Below are 19,476 nucleotides of genomic sequence, written 5' to 3'. Positions count from 1 at the left end.
GCCTCCAGCCTTCCATGTGTCTGAAGCGTCGATGTCCTTGGGACTCATTACATCTGATATTAATGTTGCCTTATAAACATTGTGGGCACAAGAGTGTTGCAGATAGGTCTGCAGTCAGGAGCATCCTGAGGACAGGTGATCCTGGAAGCAGAGAGCAGCCCAGGGTTTTAAAGCATCCTGCACACCCCAGTATTTCTCATTGCTTGGAATGAAATTGTCAAGAATAATGTTAAAAGAATTTGTTCTCCGGTGATTTGGGGAGGTGTGTGTGTGTGGGGGGGGGGGGGAGTGGGACTCATTTACAGGCAGGAAGCGGCACCCGCTGAGGAAAGAGACAGCAGGGGAGGATGGGGGGGGGGGGGGTGTCAGAGCAACCTCATGTCATTCCCAAAAAGGAGGAAGGGATGAGGGGGCCAAAAAGCCAGAGTCTGGGAGCGAGTGACGAGCCCAGGAAAGCCCGGCATGGAGGTTTCGGGCCCGGGCTTTAAAGCACACTGAAGTACAGTTCCTTCTCCTGGGCCCCTTTGCTGGGCTGCTGTGGGGGCTCGCTGCCCCTCTGCGGGCTGGCTTTCTCCTCCTCGGCTGCTGGTGCCGCGCTGGCCGCGTCCCTCACCATGCTGTAGCTGGTGGCGGTCAGGAAGGCGTTGTGCCGCTGCGTGCCCTGGGCTCCGCACTGGCACAGCTTCTTGAAGGCCGTGCGGAACTTCTGTGACATGAGGTTGTAGATGACCGGGTTAATGGCGCTGTTGGCGTAGACGCAAATCCGGCAGAAGAGGATGAACCAGGGGTCCAGGTAGGGGTTCTCCATGAAGGAGTTGACGAGGACTAAGGTCCGGTAGGGCATCCAAAGCAGGGCGAAGAGAATGACCACCACAGCCAGCATTTTGGTGACCTGCAGGAAGACAAGGTTATTAAGAGGTCACATTTATGCCAGTGACGTTCCTGATACAGTAAATGTTTTTTCAGAAGTATCAGATCCTGCCACTTTAGTTCTGTAAAATCAAGCCCCGGAAAGGCTTTCCTGTTCCAGAGAGTAAAACTGCTGTTGTAAAAAAAAAAAAAAATAAAATAAAGGCAACAGGGCAGCACGAATCAGTGAAATAGACACCTCCCTACCTTTTCAGCTCCCTGGCAGGCTGCAGGGTGAAGGCGATTGGGAACCAGGACCCCCCCTGGGTGTGAGCTGGAGTCCGCGTGCCTTCTCCCTGCCGCTCTCCTCCTAGCATGGCTTTCTTTATTTTTCTTTATGCATTTAAAAGAATTTCTAGACCGCCTCCCCAGACCAAATTATTGGAACGCCTGAAGATATCTCCGATTGAAAACATAAAATAAAGACATCTCCACTTGAAAACATAAAATGAAACCGATTTTTAAAAGCTCCACGCAGCAAGGGCTTATTAAAAAAAAAAAAATAGAAAATTCACCAGCAACCGGAGCTCATGCTGGAAATAAAAAGGTTTTAACCTTCTTACAGAATGCAAGGAAATGTGACTCCTGCGGGATCTCTTGCAGCAGCGTCACTCCAGAGACCCAGAGCCCGAGCTCTACGGTGCGACAGTCTCATGCCTATCACCAAAGCCACCCCCCGAGAGGACAGAACCAGCCTCGAGGTCAGCTGAGAGGGACCATGTCATGCAATATCTTAAAAATGCATTATCACCATCTTAAACTTGACTCTGCCTTCAAATTAGTGACAGTGTGAAGCTTGAGGACAGAGTGACAGGAGCTCAGCTAAGGGCGTTTTAGAGTGTGTTCTTCTGAGCATTCCCCCAGGCTTTCAACAGTCATTTACCTAAGAGGAATCCACACGACCTGCACAGGAATGGGCTCAGGTGCTTGGTTCTTCATATAAAGGGGTCCTTACTCTGGGGGGGGAGGGCACCTCGCCCTGTATCTCGGGGCACCCGATGGAAGTGCCGTGAGAGATGCCCCCTCTGCACTGCTCTGACTGCTCATCCCATCCGGGTGCAGATGTCAGCATAGTCTTCTTGGAGAATTGCCAGCAGGTGCAAACGAGCAGCCACCGCCTTGTCTCACATGGGTTCTAATGTGATTCACGACATTTCCAAGCCCACTAGAAATAAAATAAGCAGCTCTGACAGGAATTCAGTAAGTGAGCTCCCTGTCGCCGTGCAGTCCAGCAACATTTCCAACACTCGACAGCTCACTGTCAAATCAGCTTAAAACTGGTGCAGAAACTGTGATCGTTTCATTCAGGAAAATTCTAGCAGGAATTGTTGCAATATTGAAGGAGCAGCCTCGTGGTTAGAGCACTGGGTTATGAGCCAGGGAAACAAGCGCTCAAATCCCACTGCTGCCCCCTGTGACCTTGGGCAAGTCACTTCAGCCTCCACTGCCTCAGGTACAAACTTAGATTATGAGCCCTCTAGGGACAGGGAAATACCTACAGTAGCTGAACGTAATCCGTGCTGAAAGCAGAATGTAAAAAGATACTAGTGTAATGGCAGGTCAAAAATGGCAGGAGAAAGAGGCATGTAGGCATGTCCATTCACTAACAGGCCGATACAGTACAGTACGCTCCGACGGAGCGCACTGTTAACCCGCGATTGGACGCGCGTTTTCCCTTACCCCTTATTCAGTAAGGGGAGGAAAACGCGCGGCCCACCCGCGGCACCTAATAGCGCCCTCAACATGCAAATGCATGTTGATGGCCCTATTAGGTATGCGCACGAGATACAGAAAGTAAAATGGGCAGCCAAGCCGCACATTTTACTTTCAGAAATGGGTCGGCGCTAATTTCTTCCGGCACCGGGAAAGTGCACAGAAAAGCAGTAAAAACTGCTTTTCTGTGCACCCTCCGACTTAATATCATGGCGATATTAATATCATAGTGATATTAAGTCGGAGGTTCCGAAGAGAAAAAAAAAGTAAAAAAAAAAAAATTTGGATTCGGCCCACGGCTGTCGGGCCAAAAACCGGACGCTCAATTTTGCCGGCGTCCGGCTTCCAAGCCCATGGCTGTCAGCAGGCTCGAGAACCGACCCCGGCAAAATTGAGCGTCGGCTGTCAAACCCGCTGACAGCCGCCGCTCCTGTCAAAAAGGAGGCGCTAGGGACGCACTAGTGTCCCTAGCGTCTCCTTTTACCCGGATCTACCACCGGACCTAATTTAAATACTGAATCGCGCGCGACGGCAAGTGGCCGGTGCGCGCGCCGGGAGAGCGGGCGTTTGCCCGCTCTCCCGCAGACTTTACTGTATCAGCCCGTAAGTGGGGGCTGCTGTTACCTTCCCTCTTCTCCTGAGCTTATAAGTGCCCTGCAGACACCGTTTCAGAGGTTGGGCAGCAGTCAGCACCTCACTTTAGCTCTGTTAGCAAGTTTTTACCAGGTGTATGTGTAGAATACTGTTACCTTTGTGTCCCATGAAAAATTCAGTTTTGCTGCATTGCATCTTCAGTTAAATTTATTAAGGTTATACATTTTGGGTGGGATACTGAGAACAGACCCTAATGAATCTGAATCAGTCATTAAATATCCCAAAAATGCAGTACAAATTTGGTTTTTGGAGCCTGACACACAGAGTGGCCAACACATGAGCAGAGCAAATTCTATCTGGAGAGATGAGAAAGGGAGGGTGGTGCCAGGGAAGTGCAGGTGAGCATCAGAGATATTGGGCTGGAGTGGGGGACCTTGGTAGTGATTTATTTCCAAAACATGCCACTGGGCCTTTTGCTTTTTTCTTATTAATTATACAAAGAAAATTGATAAATGTTCCCAGGTAAATCTGCCAGTAGGCTGCTAACTGACTGCCGCATGGATGTGTCATCAATATATTTCAAAAAGCATGACAAGGGGGGGGGAGAGAGAGAGAGAATGCATGTGAATAGATGGCAGGGAGAAGGTCGAGGAGGAAAAAGACATACAGTGAGCCCAGGCTCTGAAAACAAGCCAATTAGAGGGGAGAAAGGCAGCAGGGCCAGTCAGGAGATAAGAAGAGACACACAGTCAGAATCTATCTGTCTCCAGTCACCTTCAAACCTTCTGACTGGGGCACTCATTAATTGCCAGTGTCTCCGCCCAGCCCTAGTCTGTGGACTGACATGAGGCAGCAGCAGCAGCAGCATAAAACCATCTGTAACTGCAGGTGGATCCCGACGCAATGCCACCCTGCCACCTGGGACCACCCTGCAGCGGTGCCCTGCTGCACAGGGGAGGGGACTAACTACAGGAGTCAGTTCAGATGGCGGAATGCAGAACAGGAGGCCCGAGGCGATGACCCCGAGATCTGGGATTAAATCTGAGCACAACACAAATAAAATTAGAAATAATACAGAGATTCAAACACCTTTTCGGTAACAAACAAGACCTTGCAAAATGAAGACCTTCCCAACGACATCTAGCTCGTATCTTCTCAGCTTGCTAGACACGATCACATTTCCATGCTCTCAGTTACTGCAGAGCGAAAATGGAACAAAAAGCTCAGGATGTGTTCACATCAGCTCGCTTGGTCACAGATGGCCTGCCCCATCCTTGTCTGGTGGCATCGGTCCTGGTGAGAACACACCCTGAGCCCCTTGTTCCCTTATCACTGCACAGTAAAGAGAGGGGGAAATATTGAGCCTGATTAAAGTATTTTCCTATATCTATGGAGAAAAGCCTTAATCAATTAGGCCTGTTGATTCTAACCAGAAAAAATGAGCTGGCTTTGCAGAGGCCAAGAAGGCGGCGTGAGAGGCTGCGTGGCTGCTGCTCTTCTGGAGAGAAATTTAATTCCCCCTAAAATAGGCCTGCTAAACGAAAAGGTAAAGTTCGGGTATACCCCCCTGAACCCGTCTTGCCTAGCGGCCAAAAAACGATCACTGCCTATGCAGCCCCGATGTCGGAGCGGAAGGGAGACGAAAACTCCGCTGCAGTGTGCGGAGAGGGAGCTCCGCCATCACCAGGAGAGACCACGCTCAGACCCCCTGATTGACTTTGGTGGAATCCCTCGGAGCGGCGCAGGGAGATGAGGTCATCTACCCGACGGGGGAGGGGATGCCGAGAGAGCGAGACCATGCCTGCAGCTCGACTTTTCTCAAGTCCGAAAGAAACAGCCACAGACTGGAGAGCTGGAAGGGGCTGGATCCTGAGGAAGAAGAACGCAGGATACGGGAAGCCCCAAGCACTGGAACCGGCTGGAATATCGACTGCCCAGGCAGGGGGTGAGTTATTTCAGCCACCCCCAAAACCAGCAGTTGTCACAGTTGGAGACTTTATGGGACATGGTTGCTAATTTGGATAAAATAGCTAATGTCTGTGACAGAAAATATTCCAAGGTGGAATTGGAAGCACAAACACTTAATCAAAACCTGGGAGGACAAATAAAAGGAATGGGAAATAGACTAACAGAAGTTGAACAGAAAGTCTCTCAAGTCCAAGCCGCGGATATAAAGTTGATTAAAGATACTGGAACACAATCTAAGAGATTGGAATATCTGGAGAACTTTACAAGGCATTTAAATTTGAGACTTCTCAATTGTCCTAGGGCTTTGGGTGAGAATACCCAAAGCACACTGAAAAAGTATTTTTCTGAATGTTTCAAATTGAACAAGCTCAAATTCCTATGCTAAATAAAGCCGATTTTTTGACCAGACCCATGAAAAGAACAGGAGGGGGTCATTTGGAAGCTATGGAAAATCTAACTCGGTTTATTGAAAGTTCGGCTGTAGAAATTGTAGATAGGGGAACCTCGCTGGTCTCTTTCGTCACAGAAAGAGACATTAGTAATGTAATGCAAAAGTATTTCCTAAATATGGGGGTAGAGTTCCATGGCCAAATTGTAAAACCTTTTCCTGACCTATCTAGACCAACTCAGGTTAGACGAAAAGAGTTTTTGGGCGTGCGGCCCCCAAGTTCTAGCTCTAGGGTACACTTTTGTACTTAAATATCCTTGTCGGTGCCTTATAAGGTGTAAAGATGAAAATTATGTATTTATAATTATAGAGCAACTTAAGTCCTTTCTGTATGCCAGAAATGTGACGAACATCATTGAAGAAGGCCAGTAAGACAATCATGAATATGTAATCCGACATATCCGTTAATGCCAGTTTTTCCTTTTAGATATTTACCTATTTAACTCCCAATGTACCGGGCCAGTCATTTCTATAATTTCTTCGTTGTAAGAAAGGTATTTGTCTTGTTATCTTCTTTTATGATTCTTGATTGGAATGATTATAATACCTATTCTTTTCTTTTCCTGTTAAAGTATGTGAAAATACTTTGTGAAAAATCAATAAAATATGAATTGAAAAAAAAGAAAAAATGAGCTGATGTCAGTAGGAACATCAGAGAGAGTCACAGGGCACAGGAATCTAGAAAGAATCATTCTCACAGAAGGACTTTGGTGATCAAATGTTTTTGTCTTTCTCTTTTTGCTAAGAACACACAGTTCCCTTCCCAGAAATTCATCTGGAATTAGAGAGAGACAGAGAGAGATCTGCTGATACTTTTGGCAACATGAATACAGGCAGAAGAGCTCTGATCACACAGAGAGAGAGAGAGAAATGCTCTCCTCTCCCTGCCTTGTTGTTGGAATGCTAATGCCAGTCTGTAGTGCCCAGTGTCATGCAGCCGGGACACAGAGGCTGCTGGATACAGTGACCGCACCGTTGTGCCTCACAATGTTTCCGGCTGCAGGGTGATCGTCATCAAATGCCGTGTGCCAACCTGATTGCTAACGGTGTGTGCAATGCTATCGAGGGGCATGGTACCAATAGCTGCTGTTTGGTGGCACTGTGCCTCCATACGTAACCCCTACGTAAATACGCTGTAGGTTTTCATGTAATTCACATACTGTTAGTGTTAGTGTGCTCTTTGCTTCTTTATTCCCCAGTGCCTTTCTGGGTTGTACACAGAATGCAGTGGCCTTTAACCTCCTTTGAACACCGCTTTAAGCAACTGCATGACTAGTTCCCCTCAGAGATTAATCCCTCCCTGGCTGTCTCTCTTTAATCCAAATCCCTCTCCAGCTCTGCCCTCTCGATAACAAGCTTGTAGCGTTAGAGTACAGGAAACTTCTCGGCAGCCTTATCCCAGTGACAGCAGCACTTTGTGAACCGGAACCTTTTAAATGCCTGCCAGGAGTGCCCCCCCCCCCCCGCGTCTCCCAGTGACCTGGATCCTGTGCCTGAGTTTGCTCCTCACCTGTTTCCTGGATGAGATGGCTCTGGGGCGGTTGCTGGTTTTGCTGCTGCCGGCCGGGCCGGGCCCTGTTTTCTCCTTGGCGCTCTTCTCTCTCCAGCGCTCGGTGCCGTTGTCTGCCGGCTGGGCCAGGGGGCTCAGGAAAAGGATCCTGCCGATCAGCCCATACAGTATGGTGGCCACAAGCAGGGGTGTGACGTAGAAGACGGCGAAGTCCACCAGATAAATGGGAAGGTAGAGGTTGCGGGAGACCCTGTAGCCGCACTGCACCTGCTGGTATTTGTTCACGTTGATGTCGACCAGGAAGAACCAGAGCATGCAGTAGAGCGAGATGAAGACCCAGACGAATGCAATGATCCTTTTGGCTCTGGAGACGGTGCAGACTGTCTGGGCTCTCATCGGATGGCAGATGGCGATATACCTAGACACCCAAGGGAAAGAGGCATGAGAATACACCCAGCAAGGCCCTCTATCTATAGATGATATTTAAAAAAAAAAAAAAGGAACAGATGCGTGCTGGCTTCATAAAATCCAACACTCTCAGCTCTGCAACATGCTTTCTGTGACTATGGAGAGACAAAAACTGTCCTGGATAAGGAGAGGTATCTTATAGATAGTCATGCTTTACGGCTGACAGCTGGAATCTATCTTTACAGCTATGGACAGGAATCGATGAGCTGAGAGGTCTTTTTCTGCCATCAGTTCAGCATTCCTTTCCTAACAGGCACGATTCCCTTAACGATGCAATTACTTATAGACATGGAGAAGCAGAACAATTTATTTCCCCCTCCCCCCCCCCCCCCCCCCCCGAATTATTTTTGCTGGCATCCCATGACCCAAGAAAGTAAATTTACAGTGTAAATAAAGAGGTGAGTGACACAGCCGGGCACACTGAGCAGCAGCCAGAGGCAGAGCTGGATGTCCAGCAGAGAAGGCAGAGAGAGAGAGGTGGTGGCAGAGGTAAATTGCCTCAAAAGAGGAGTACTGCAGCCCCGAGGTGCTAGTAAGTGGAGGGAAAGATGCCAATGGGTGGTAGACATCAGCCCCCTGAAATCAGTGATGATGAGAGGCCAAAGAGTAGGAAAGTCTCGCAGAGACTGGGTGAGCAGCTGAAAGTCAGACTGCTGGAACAGAACTGGGATACACATCTGGACACCTATTGCAGTACTTGGGAGCAAGCCTGGGATTGAGTGGATTGAATTCCAAGTGAGCTCCCATAACAGCCGTAGGGTTTGGAGCAGATTAAGAGTATGAAAAAAAAAAAAATCAAAAGTCAGCAATTATAGGACATGAACTGTCACAAAAATTAACATGGGATAATTAACTTCTCTAATGCCATAATAATGACATCATGCTCAGGCCAATTACAAAATGGGTGACATTGTGCATCAGTAAATTGAAATGGAAAAGAGACCACCATGGCACCCATATAATGAGGCAAATGGCAGGTACCATTACACAATGGAGTCACCTCCTGGGTAACACCCATCCTGTGTCACATTACTTCACATCCCAATGGTGACATGCACTGCTACACACCATCTAATTTTCTCATGGTAGCACCCAACCTGTAGCATATTATCGCACTTACCTTTCCACGGTGAACGCAGTAATTGAGCAGGAGGATACATTGATCCCCAAGTACTGGAAGTATGTTATTCCAAGACACCCGGCATGCCCATAAACCCATGTGCCCGCCAGGCTGTCTGAGACATTGGGTAGTCCCGCAGCCACCAAAACCATGAGGTCTGCTACTGCCAAACTGACCAGATAACAGTTGGTGGGGGTTCTCATGTCCCGTGTAGTGAGAACCACAAGAACCACCATCACATTGCCCACAATGCCAACACCACATGTAACCAGAACCAGGAAAACAGAGATGGCCTTGTACTCAATCATGTTGAAGACAATGTCATTGTTGGCCAGGGAGATGTTGGTGGGGCTGTCGGATTTACTGCCGTTCTCCATGGTTGGGAACTTTAAGGAACTTTTGTTTTTTCAACCCCAGGTAATTTTGTAAGTCACTACATTTCCAGGAAAGCTGGAGGAGAGTTTGCTGTAGCCAGCTGGAATACGTTTTCATCCTTTCGTTGGAATGCCTGGAAGTTATCTTCTCCTCAGGATGTGACAAATCCAGCGCTGCCTGTAAGAAATGAGGGAAAGAAGGAAGTGCCAAAGGAACTTAGCATAAACACGCCAGTGTGAAGGGGCATCAGCAGCAGCCAGAAACCCCACAGATATCAGCTCAGTCTGAGCGCTGCAAAACCTCTTATTTGTTTTGTCTGTGACTGGGCTAGATTGTAAACTCCATGGAGCAGGGAGTGTCTATAATATATGCCTGGTTTCTCTCTTATACATTTCTGTTTATACTGCATATACCCTGTAGTGTCATAATATTATTAATAATAATAATAATAATAATATTGTGTGCTCTACATTAATGACACAAAACATTCCTTGGCAGGTCAACAGCAGGGTGTTTGCATTAAAATGCAATGTTGACTGTATCTTGTCAGCTGCAATAAATGTTAAAGTAGTGTTGCATTCAAACTCTTTATAAAGAAGACTGCTTGAGCCTAGTTCAGAAACCCCCAATTCCAGTGTGAGCAGCTGCAGATTGTTCCTGGCAGCACCTGGGAGAGCCCTGTGACAAGATTAGGCTATTTAAATTTTTGACTGATGCTCCTGCAATGGGGGAGTAGGTGTATTGCAGTTAACAGATATTTAAAAATTGTGTAATAATTAATTGTTGGGTTTTTTTGGTTGATTAATGTAACCTGTGTGTCTTTCTTTTTGTAGAGACTGACATGATAATGCCCTCCAATAGTGCTTCTATCAAAATCTGGCATATGCCCTCTGTGACCAGAGTATTATGGCCTGGATTAGCCACTGTTGGAAACAGGATGCTGGGCTTGATGGACCCTTGGTCTGACCCAGTATAGGCATGTTCTTATGTTCTAACAATACCAGAGGCCTGGTTGTTTCAGGCACACTTAAAGCAGACATGCATTAATTACTTTAGATTTACATGTAAATGAAACTAGTTTTTCAGTATCAACTCAAAATATTGCAGCTGTTTTATGTTACAGTACACTTATAGATTGCTTTCCTTGAACAAACTTAAACCTATTGTGGTTTACAACAAATAAAATAATATTATGAATAGCAAATTCATCATAATAAAATAATACATCAAAACATTATAATGAATAGCAAACACATCAGAATAGAATATCACATCAATAATCTGTTCCTTGCAGGTTCCCCTAAAGTTTGTTAACTTCAGATCTGGTGTTAGTTTATAAGATTAGATAGAATAACTATATTTTTCAGGAAGGAGGGAGTAAATGTGGGCTTAAGCAGCAACTTCCCATGGCTGCCCTCTCTATGCACCATAGCATTTCTCCTGTTATGGCCACTGCCCAGATGGACTCCACTGCCACCCTAAAACCATGACCACACACACACACACACACACACACACACACCCATGAAGTGGACTATAGAGACTCAGCTCCATGATGCATTGTTCTCTTGAATTTCTCCATCCCAAACACATGACCACCTAAGTGGGGACTTGCAGTTAGGGGAAGGGCATTTTTTATATTTGTTTTTTCAGTAGAAAGCCTTTTTTTTCATCAGTTTAACTTTGCCAGACTGTGCCCTGAGCGACTAGGTGCTGTGGATACAGAATGTGGATTGCTTTTATTGGATTTTAACATTGGCAGACAGTGTCCTTGCACACAGCCCTTGATAAAGACCCCATCATCCTATTGTTTGCTTTTATATAAACCTTTCCCATGAAGTAGAAATCAATAAATTGTAGCCTACAGAAATGCAGAAAATTTGTTAAGGCATCAGACATACAAAGAGGAAGGTTCAGATTTGGGACGAGACTGTTACTGCCTTTGATGGTACTGACAATCTTAAATTGAGTATCAGTGTGTGACAGGTTTTACTGAGCTGAATTTTGGGGCAGTGTGTGATTGGTTTTACTGAGCTGAATTTTGAGGCAGTGTGTGATTGGTTTTACTGAGCTGAATTTTGGGGCAGTGTGTGATTGGTTTTACTGAGCTGAATTTTGGGGCAGTGTGTGATTGGTTTTACTGACTGGGCTTGCATTCAAGGTCAGGGCATGACTGGTTTAAGTGATACTGATTTGGGGTTCAATGTGTTTTGGGGTTTTCTGTCACTGATTTCCAAAATAGATCACTGTGATCAAAGAGCCTGTTTACTCATCCCTACAGCATTTATGACAGCATCAGTTAAGTTCGCTATCAGATTTGCAGATAATATTCAGAGACACTTAGTGATAAGTTGAGCAGCAGTGGTGCAAGCTTCATTTTCTTCACAATGTGCCTCAGATCTGTTCTGAAAAAGCCACCTTAAAGGTCAAAGGAGAGTTCAGTTTCCAGCGATTCAATCCGTGACTTCACTCTTGGCACCCCTCCAACCCTCAATCCCCAATCAGTGCAAATGATGGAAATGGTTTTAGTGATGTGGACACCTACCCACTGATGAATGGCCTAACACTATCACATCGTCCCAGGTACACAGCTCTAAGATGGCATCAACCTTTGGTGACAACTGAACTGATCTAGTGGCTTAGAATTAAATATTGACACATCCTTGTGCCAGGCCACCAAGCAATCCCATTCTAGAAAGGAACATGTGTGTCTTCCTATGTCCATGCCTTGAGCTGCTCAATTTTAGATTTGCCAGACAGTTGAGGGATCCAGTTCCCTGTTATTTTCATAATCCCGGCATGAAATTTCAACTAGTAATCAGTAGACATGGTAACATTTAGAAAACATGAACTAGTTCTGCTTTATAACTGTGATATAGATACTTGGTTTCTCTACCTTCATGGTTTATAGGCTATCAGGTTTGAAAGATTTGTTCTCTATGGAATTACAAAATGATTAGCGGACAGAAGAGGAACTCCCTCCAATGGTGCCTTCGTTTTGAAGTTCATTAATCCTGACACTTTGTTAATGCACATGTAAATCCCTTCAGTGATTCATCCCATGGAAGCAGCCTATGGAGCAGTTCTTTGCTGGCCTGTCAAGTTCCAAGGGAGAGAGAGTGGCAGACACTACTGTAATTTTCTGAAGTAAATATCGACTCTGGAATCAGGCCAATGCTAAACACTCTGGCAATCCATATTTAATGCATGCCACATAATTTATTGCTTTTTAATTTGCTTCAGAATGTATAAGTCGTATACCTTAGATTCTCATTGCACCAAACATGATGAAGCATTTCTTAATATTCAACGATTACCTTTTTATTTTTACAGCTTAACTTGAGATAATAAGTGCTATACCGAAAACACATTGCAATATTCATTGCGGTTTCTTCATCATCTATTTTCGCCAGTCTCCTGACAAAGCATGCTGAAGATAACACATTTTTCTCTAATAAAATCCCTTCTTTGTTTTGTAAATGTTCATTAAATACCACTTTGAATTTGTCGCTTTCCTGAATGAAGAATTTCTACTGTCAGAAGGAAGACTATTTCCTACATAAATCTGGTCTCCCAGCAAAGTCTTAATGGTGTCATGTGACCTCTGATAACGCGTGAAGTCCTTAATGTCAAGTTGCGAGATGACGGATAGGATGTGACTTTCAGTTCCTCTACTATCATCAGATCTCAGAGAATAACACAAGCCATAAGGGGCTGAAAACACTTAGAAGTGAATTTCCTTAAATGCAGCAAAGGTCACATTGCCGGCAAAAGGATTACCCCGGTGGCTAGAGACAGAGACTGAGAGTCAGGAGGACGCTTAGACTCATGGGTTCCTGTCTCAGCTCTTCCCCAGCTTGCTAAACGAATCTAGACAAGTCGCTTTATCCCCTTTCACATCACTTCACCCAACTAAAATTGAATTCTGCCAATGTTAATATTAACAGTATTTCTCCCTTCTCTCTTTTGGCTAAGCTGATATCAAGCAGCAAGCCCCTGCACCTGGCCACCAGCCAGATAGCTTAATTTATATATGTTTCTGAAGTGATAAAATTATATAGCAAAATATGTTGGAGTCTTTTTGAATGGTCAGAGGATCAAAAGAGGTCTCCAGCTCTATGTTTAACTTACTTTAAAGAATTTTATTTTAAGAATATGTCCCTTTGTTTTTTAAATCATTGAGTATATATGGCAGAGGAGTGAGGCTATCTGCCTGCGTCCAGATTTTTGTTGTGATATGTAAATAATAGAATACAATTTACAGGGTATGAACTGAAGCCAGTTCTATCCAAACCCCTCTCCTCCCAACCTCTAGCTCCGTTCAAGCCAAAGAGTCTTTTTAATTTATCTTAGAACCAGTGGCCAAAGAAATGCACATTAAGATACTTAAAATCTCAGTGTTTCCCTTCCTTGGCTCCATCACATAAAACTTGTTAAAAATGAGTTTTATCCAGTAAGTAAGAGTCTCAGCATGGATCTCTTTCCGTTTACAAAAAAAGGTTAAGGGTGCAGAGCTACAGCTCCTCAGAGACAGATGTTTTAGTCTTGTCCAGATTGCAGCCCTGTCCTGTTGCGATCCCTCCCGTGATACTGGACAGAAAGTCATAACAGGCAGTCAGAATTATTTTAAAGTACCAACGTGTGTCAGTGTGTGTATAAGAGAGAAACAGAACAATGAAACGCTCCAAATTGTGTAAAAATTCCTGTTGTATGAATTTGAAAGCACCGATTCCTTTAAAAGCATCCATTAAGCTGATAGTTGGTACAATTGCAATATTTACTCTTTTTTTTTTTTGTTAACCCAAGTGCAAGGTACATTTATGAAAAATAACCCAAACTACCAGCATGTATCTCCTTCCCGTATGACACAATATTGATCTTTTCTATAGGATATGAAGTGCAAAATCAGTCCAGCTAGTAAATCACATATTTGAACACCTGGTCTATGATCAAATTCAGGTTATACATTCCATTCAACACATAGAAAACAAAAAAGTGTGCAGTGTCAAAATGGCAAAAGTGAGAGTTTGCAGATTAAAAGCTACAGACCGACGGATTCAGGATTACTGGAAGCTGTTGCCCCCTCTACAGTTCAGGTATTAGTCTGACTCTGAAAAATAAGAAGACCCGTCTGAGTCCAATGTTCCAAAAGCCATGAACAACAGACAGAATGAAATGCTTTTTGCACCGTGCTATGAGTTTCTGTTTTCTTGGCTTTGAACTTTGGGCACCAGAGCGCTTTCAGTGTTCCCTTCGTTTGCCCCAAACCTACACAATCCACCTCAACAAGAACCACAGAGAAAAATGTACCAAGCAAAACTCACCTTCCATGCCTTTTTCTACATTGCAAGGTTTTCAAGGAGAGTGATTGAACTGCATCAGCCAGAGAGGAGTTGTCAGAAAGGAATAAGGTTCCTGTTTCCCCCTCACACTTCGCTGTGCTTCCTTCCTTTACCGAGACAGTGCTTCCTCTGCACTCCGCACTTCTTACTCACAGCTGGTGCCGGTGCTGACAGTTATAAGGGAACTCCGCATCTGCTGAGAGCTCTTCACTGTCATGCTGACCTATGGGAGAACAGACTATTGCTTCTTACATCACTGCCACGAAAACAAGCACAGCCAACTATTTGGCAGTTGGGAAGAAATTTTGGGAGCACATATCTAGGCAATTGCTTGCTGGCTCTGCCATTCCTCTCCTCCCTCTTCTCTCTCATTTCAGCCTCCCTTTCCCCATTTGTCTCCAGGCAAATCCCTCTTCAGTTTTCTTTAACTTCAGAAATGTAATGTCTAAAGGTGTTCCTGCATGACCGCTGCCAGAAAGCCAAGGTTTGAATGAGCTACATGAAGGCATGATTGCTTACCGCTATATAAAGTACTCTGATGCGCATCCTCTAAAATATGCAATTTACATTATATTGTAGGAAGAATTATTTGCAGTCTTATCTTGAATTACAGATAACAGAATTTAAAGTTACTACCTGGCTTTGTTTTATATATGTACTTTCAAATTTTCCATTTGTTGCACATTGTGACACTGGAAAAAAAACCTGTTCCATTAAGCTATACTTCCTAGAGATAAGGAGCTAAATGTTGGCCACCTGAGAACGGAGGTGCTGCACCAAGTTTTTCAGTGCTACTCTCCATAGACATGGGCTGATGGAACAAGAGACGCTAAGCGCCTTTGCCTTATCGTGGAGGTGCCGAGATCTTTCTCGATTCCGCCTCGTTAGAGATGGAGTGCTGAAAGGGACAGCTCCTTTCTTTGCTGCCCAGTGAACGCAGAACTATGAAAGGAGAGCGCCTTAGTGACTCGCTGGAGCGGAGGTGCTGAAGGGACAGCGCCTCAGTGCTCTATCAGTCGAGCTGAGGTGCTGAATGAAACTGGCATCTCTCTGAGCACTTGACGGTAAGGCTGCTGACTGCACAGTGCCAGGTCCAGTAGAATATGCAATCGCACTTCGCAGTAGCACTGGGTGGAATAGAAATGCATTTATCTGTCGAACTCTCACTTCTCTCCCAACAAAATCTGCAACAGCTCTCCTAAAAATTCAGGAAGGACAAAACTCAAAGACAATCTGTGAAAAGTGGGAAATAATAACATGTTCTGTGAATAATGGCAATAATAATGAGAGGTATTTTAAAACAAAATGCTGCTGGGAGGTATTCTATGAGATTGCAGGTTATGAACTGGCATGCAAATTGCAAACAGCTGAAAGGGTGTCTGTCTCTAAGTGCTCCTCATAACACAGAAAACAGCTACTGATAAGGCAGTTTGTGTTAAATGCTACTTTGAAGAAAGAAGAAGTGTTGTAATATTAGTGCCAAGAGATTTAATTGCGGATTTATGCATAATCTTTAGAAATGTCAGCTGCCTTGTTTTAATTATGTGACGTCAAAACAAGGAACTCAGGGTTTGAAACAAACCTTCTATTCATTCATACATAGAACCAGTGAGTTTTTCCACTTCTAGTAAAAATGATCTTATGAACAAATTTCTCACTTCTCACCAATGTCCAGCTAATAGGGCCATTCTTTATTGTGCGGTGTGGCCAGTATCGCAGCAGTATTATTAAAATTAAGGGAAGGGGAGGAGTGTGGGTGGAGATATCTCCCAGCAGCACTGCAAGCGACAATGTTTTTCACATTATTGCTGGCAGCACCGTGGGGGGAAATAACTACACTTTTTCCCATGGCGCTATGGGGGTAATAGTGTGCGGTGCAGCCGCACCGCAGCAGGTGAAACCGCACTGCCGTGATGAGGCCAGCTGCCCACTATCGCCCCTTTTTTTTTCATGACACATCATTCTGCTTTAAATATACCAGAATGATGAATGTAGGGGTAAGTTAGCCTAGTCATTTATTTTAGACAACTGTCTTTTAAGACTTTACCACACCCTACAACTAAATTCTCACTTCCTTTGATGCAGTGAGAGGATATGTGAATCAGTCCTGGCTGTTCTGTGCTTTCATGACTGCTGTGCAGATTGCAGAAAGGTGAATCCTCTGTCAGATGACAGGATAATTGGGGGGGGGGGGGGAATTAGAGACATCCAGTCATCCAGCTTACTCTGAACTTTTCAGAGTGCTGCATCTAAAAGGGTAAGATGATGCACCATTTTAGGAGGCTACAGAGATGTGTTTGCATCATACATGTCACTGCCTTACAGTCATCTTAAATAAGCAATGCTGAAAAAGAAAGTAGCAAAAATCTGTCTTATTGATGTAGTATTATCTTTGAACACCGTGCTGCACATTATAATTCACATGGTTATAAATAATGTTGCAGTGCTATGAAATATAACTCCCATGATTGCAATGCCTTAACTCAGTGTTTCTCAAACTTTTAGATTGTGCTCTCCTGTGATTTTAGTGCACTTTCCCGGCAGAAAAGAAAGGTAAAACAAGGTTTTCATAAATTACAATGTACTGCACTTAAAATTACTTCAAGAACATAAGAATTGTCATACTGGGTCAGAACAAGATCCATCAAGCCCAGCATCCTGCCTTTGACAGTGGTCAATCCCAGTCACATGTACCTGGAAGATCCCATACATTAGATCTGATTCCTGTTACTCCCAGGGATAGCAGTAGTTTTCTTTAGTCTACATGGCTAATAATGTGTTATGGATTTGTCCTCCAGTAACTGTTGTGCTGGAGGTGGACCCTTGGCCTGGTGCAGGATTGGCACGGCCCTCTGGTTGGACCCAGAGAATGCCTGCCACAGGAGGTGGAGCACACAAGAAGACAGAGGCTAACTGGAGCTTCACCAATAACAGTCCGGGGTTTCCGCAGGTTGGACTAAGGCCCACCTAAGTCCAGACCGCCTGGACTTAGGTGGGCCTCTGATGGTCTCCCGGAGAGATAGCGGAGGGGTGTGCCCATCACAAGCAAGGGTGCGCAGCTGATGCAGAGTGGATGGACTAGACCCGAACTGCAAGCTCCAGAGACCACAGGGAGGTAACAGTTCAGGAAGGGTCTCTGGGCGAGGCAGGCAGCGCCTGCAGATCTAATCAAGTGGAAGCCGCGGTTAGTTTCCAAGCAGGTTGGTCTGGTAGTCACAGTAGGCCAGAAGAGAGTATCTGAGTGAAGCACAAGGGTCAGAGCCAGAGTATCAGTCCAGGAGTAGTCAGCCAAAGCAGGGGTCAATACCAGAGTCAGTCCAAATGTAGTCAAGGCAAGCAAGGGTCGGTTCCAGGCAGCAGACAAGAGAATGGTCAGGCAGGCAGTGGTCAGTTCCAGGCGGCAGACATGAGAATGGTCAGGCAGGCAAAGGTCAGTACCAGAGGTCAGTCTGAAGAGGTACTACCTGAGAAGGATACAGGAACACATGGAGACACTGGGAACGAAGAGACGCTGGAACAAGGAGACACTGGAACACAAGGAGGCAAACTAGTACACCAACAGTGTCGATCCGATTGCTAAGGCAGGGATCAGGAGCCTGAGCCCTGCCTTTTATACAGGGCTGAGGTGATGTCATCATGGCACACCGTGGAGGAGTTTCCCATGCTTGGCCCTTTAAATGGCCGGGTGTTCCACGCGTGTGCGTTTAAGGGCAGACCCGACACTAGTGAGTATGCCGAGCCTCGCGTGAGGAACCAGGAGAGGTTGAGGGCTTTGAAGGCTTTGAAGGCCCGGGAGAGGCCGCAGGACACCATGGATGCTGGGATCTGGTGGCGGCAGCGGCAACGCCAGCACTAGTGGAGGGTTGCGTGAGGTGAGTAGGGCCGATCGTGGTGCCAACGTGCCGGGGCGCGCAACTGTACCCTCCCTTCTAGGCCTCCTCCTTATCAGTTATGTTTCTCAGGATGGGCACGATGAAAGTCTTGGAGGAGATTTTTGTCAAAAATGTTGTGAGAGGGTTCCCAAGAGTTTTCTTCTGGGCCGAAGCCCTCCCATGATAGGAGGTACTCCCAATGACCATGACAGCGTCAGACATCTTGGACCTCCTTGACCTGCAGGGTATTTTCCAGTTCTGCTGTATGCTGTGTAGGTGGAGGAGGCCTTCATGAAGGCCAGGACAGGACCAAAGGCTTAAGTAGCAACACATGGAACGTGTTGTTAATTCCCATGGAGGCTGGGAGTTGTAGCTGATAGGTGACTACTCCTATGCATCGAAGGATGGGAAATGGACCAATGAAATCTGGGTGCTAGCCATTGAGACGGCAATCATAGTTGGATGTGCTTCATACTGAGCCAGACTTTCTGGTCAGGCTGCAACAGCAGTGCGGCCCGACTATGGATGTCTGTGAAGCGTTTGGCCCGATCAGCTGCTTGCCAGATTCTCTCCTTTACTTGGTTCCAGAGCCTGCGTATGGTTTGTGCTGTAGACTGGGCTGCAGGTGAGGGTACACTGAGTGGAACCGGTAGGGGTAGGCATGGTAGGCAGCCAAAGACTACCACGAAGGGTAAAACATCTGTGGCAGAGGCGATGTGGGTGTTATGGGATAGTTCTGCCCATAGCAGAAGGTCAGCCCAGTTATCTTGCTTGTCGTTGACATATGATCACAGAACGTTTTCAAGGAGCAATTAGTCCTTTTGGCTTGGCCATTTGCTTGCGGATGATAGGCTGATGTTAAGTTTAACATAATGTTGAACTTTTTGCAACGAGACCTCCAATATTTAGCAGCAAATTGAGGCCCATGGTCGGAGACGATTTTTTATGGTAGGCCATGTAAATGAAATATGTTGGTTAAGAAGAGTCTAGCTAGTTCTAGAGCCTAGGGGAGACCAGGAAATGGGTCAAAGTGGGCCATTTTTGGAAAGCGGTCAATGATGAATGAGATTACAGTATTTCCTTTTGAAGGAGGCAGATCCACGATAAAATCAGTGGAAAGACTTGACCAGGGCTCAGTGGGTGCAGGAAGAGGTTGC

At 45.6% G+C, this 19,476-nt stretch overlaps 1 protein-coding gene across 1 annotated transcript; it reads right to left on the bottom strand.

Moving 5' to 3' along the window:
- Positions 1–484: 484 nt before the first annotated feature.
- LOC115096165 (thyrotropin-releasing hormone receptor-like) lies at positions 485–9,107 on the bottom strand. Its single transcript, XM_029610676.1, has 3 exons — positions 8,731–9,107; positions 7,143–7,560; positions 485–892 (listed from the first exon to the last, which is right to left on the bottom strand). The coding sequence occupies exons 1-3, from the start codon at positions 9,105–9,107 to the stop codon at positions 485–487; spliced, it is 1,203 nt and encodes a 400-aa protein (XP_029466536.1).
- Between the last annotated feature and the right edge of the window lie 10,369 nt (positions 9,108–19,476).

The sequence above is a fragment of the Rhinatrema bivittatum genome, chromosome 7 (assembly GCF_901001135.1).
Source record: "Rhinatrema bivittatum chromosome 7, aRhiBiv1.1, whole genome shotgun sequence".
In the NCBI taxonomy this organism is placed as follows: Eukaryota; Metazoa; Chordata; class Amphibia; order Gymnophiona; family Rhinatrematidae; genus Rhinatrema; species Rhinatrema bivittatum.
This window is presented reverse-complemented; position numbering and strand designations above follow the sequence as displayed.

What these genes read in the sequence shown, in the direction of transcription:
- LOC115096165 (XM_029610676.1), bottom strand. Translation starts at nt 9,107, where the DNA reads ATGGAGAACGGCAGTAAATCCGACAGCCCCACCAACATCTCCCTGGCC. An exon ending in ACTGCGTTCACCGTGGAAAG is followed by an intron (nt 7,561 to 8,730) that starts GTAAGTGCGATA and finishes TTGGGTGTCTAG; the next exon opens with GTATATCGCCATCTGCCATC. An exon ending in CCATCTCATCCAGGAAACAG is followed by an intron (nt 893 to 7,142) that starts GTGAGGAGCAAA and finishes GTCTTCCTGCAG; the next exon opens with GTCACCAAAATGCTGGCTGT.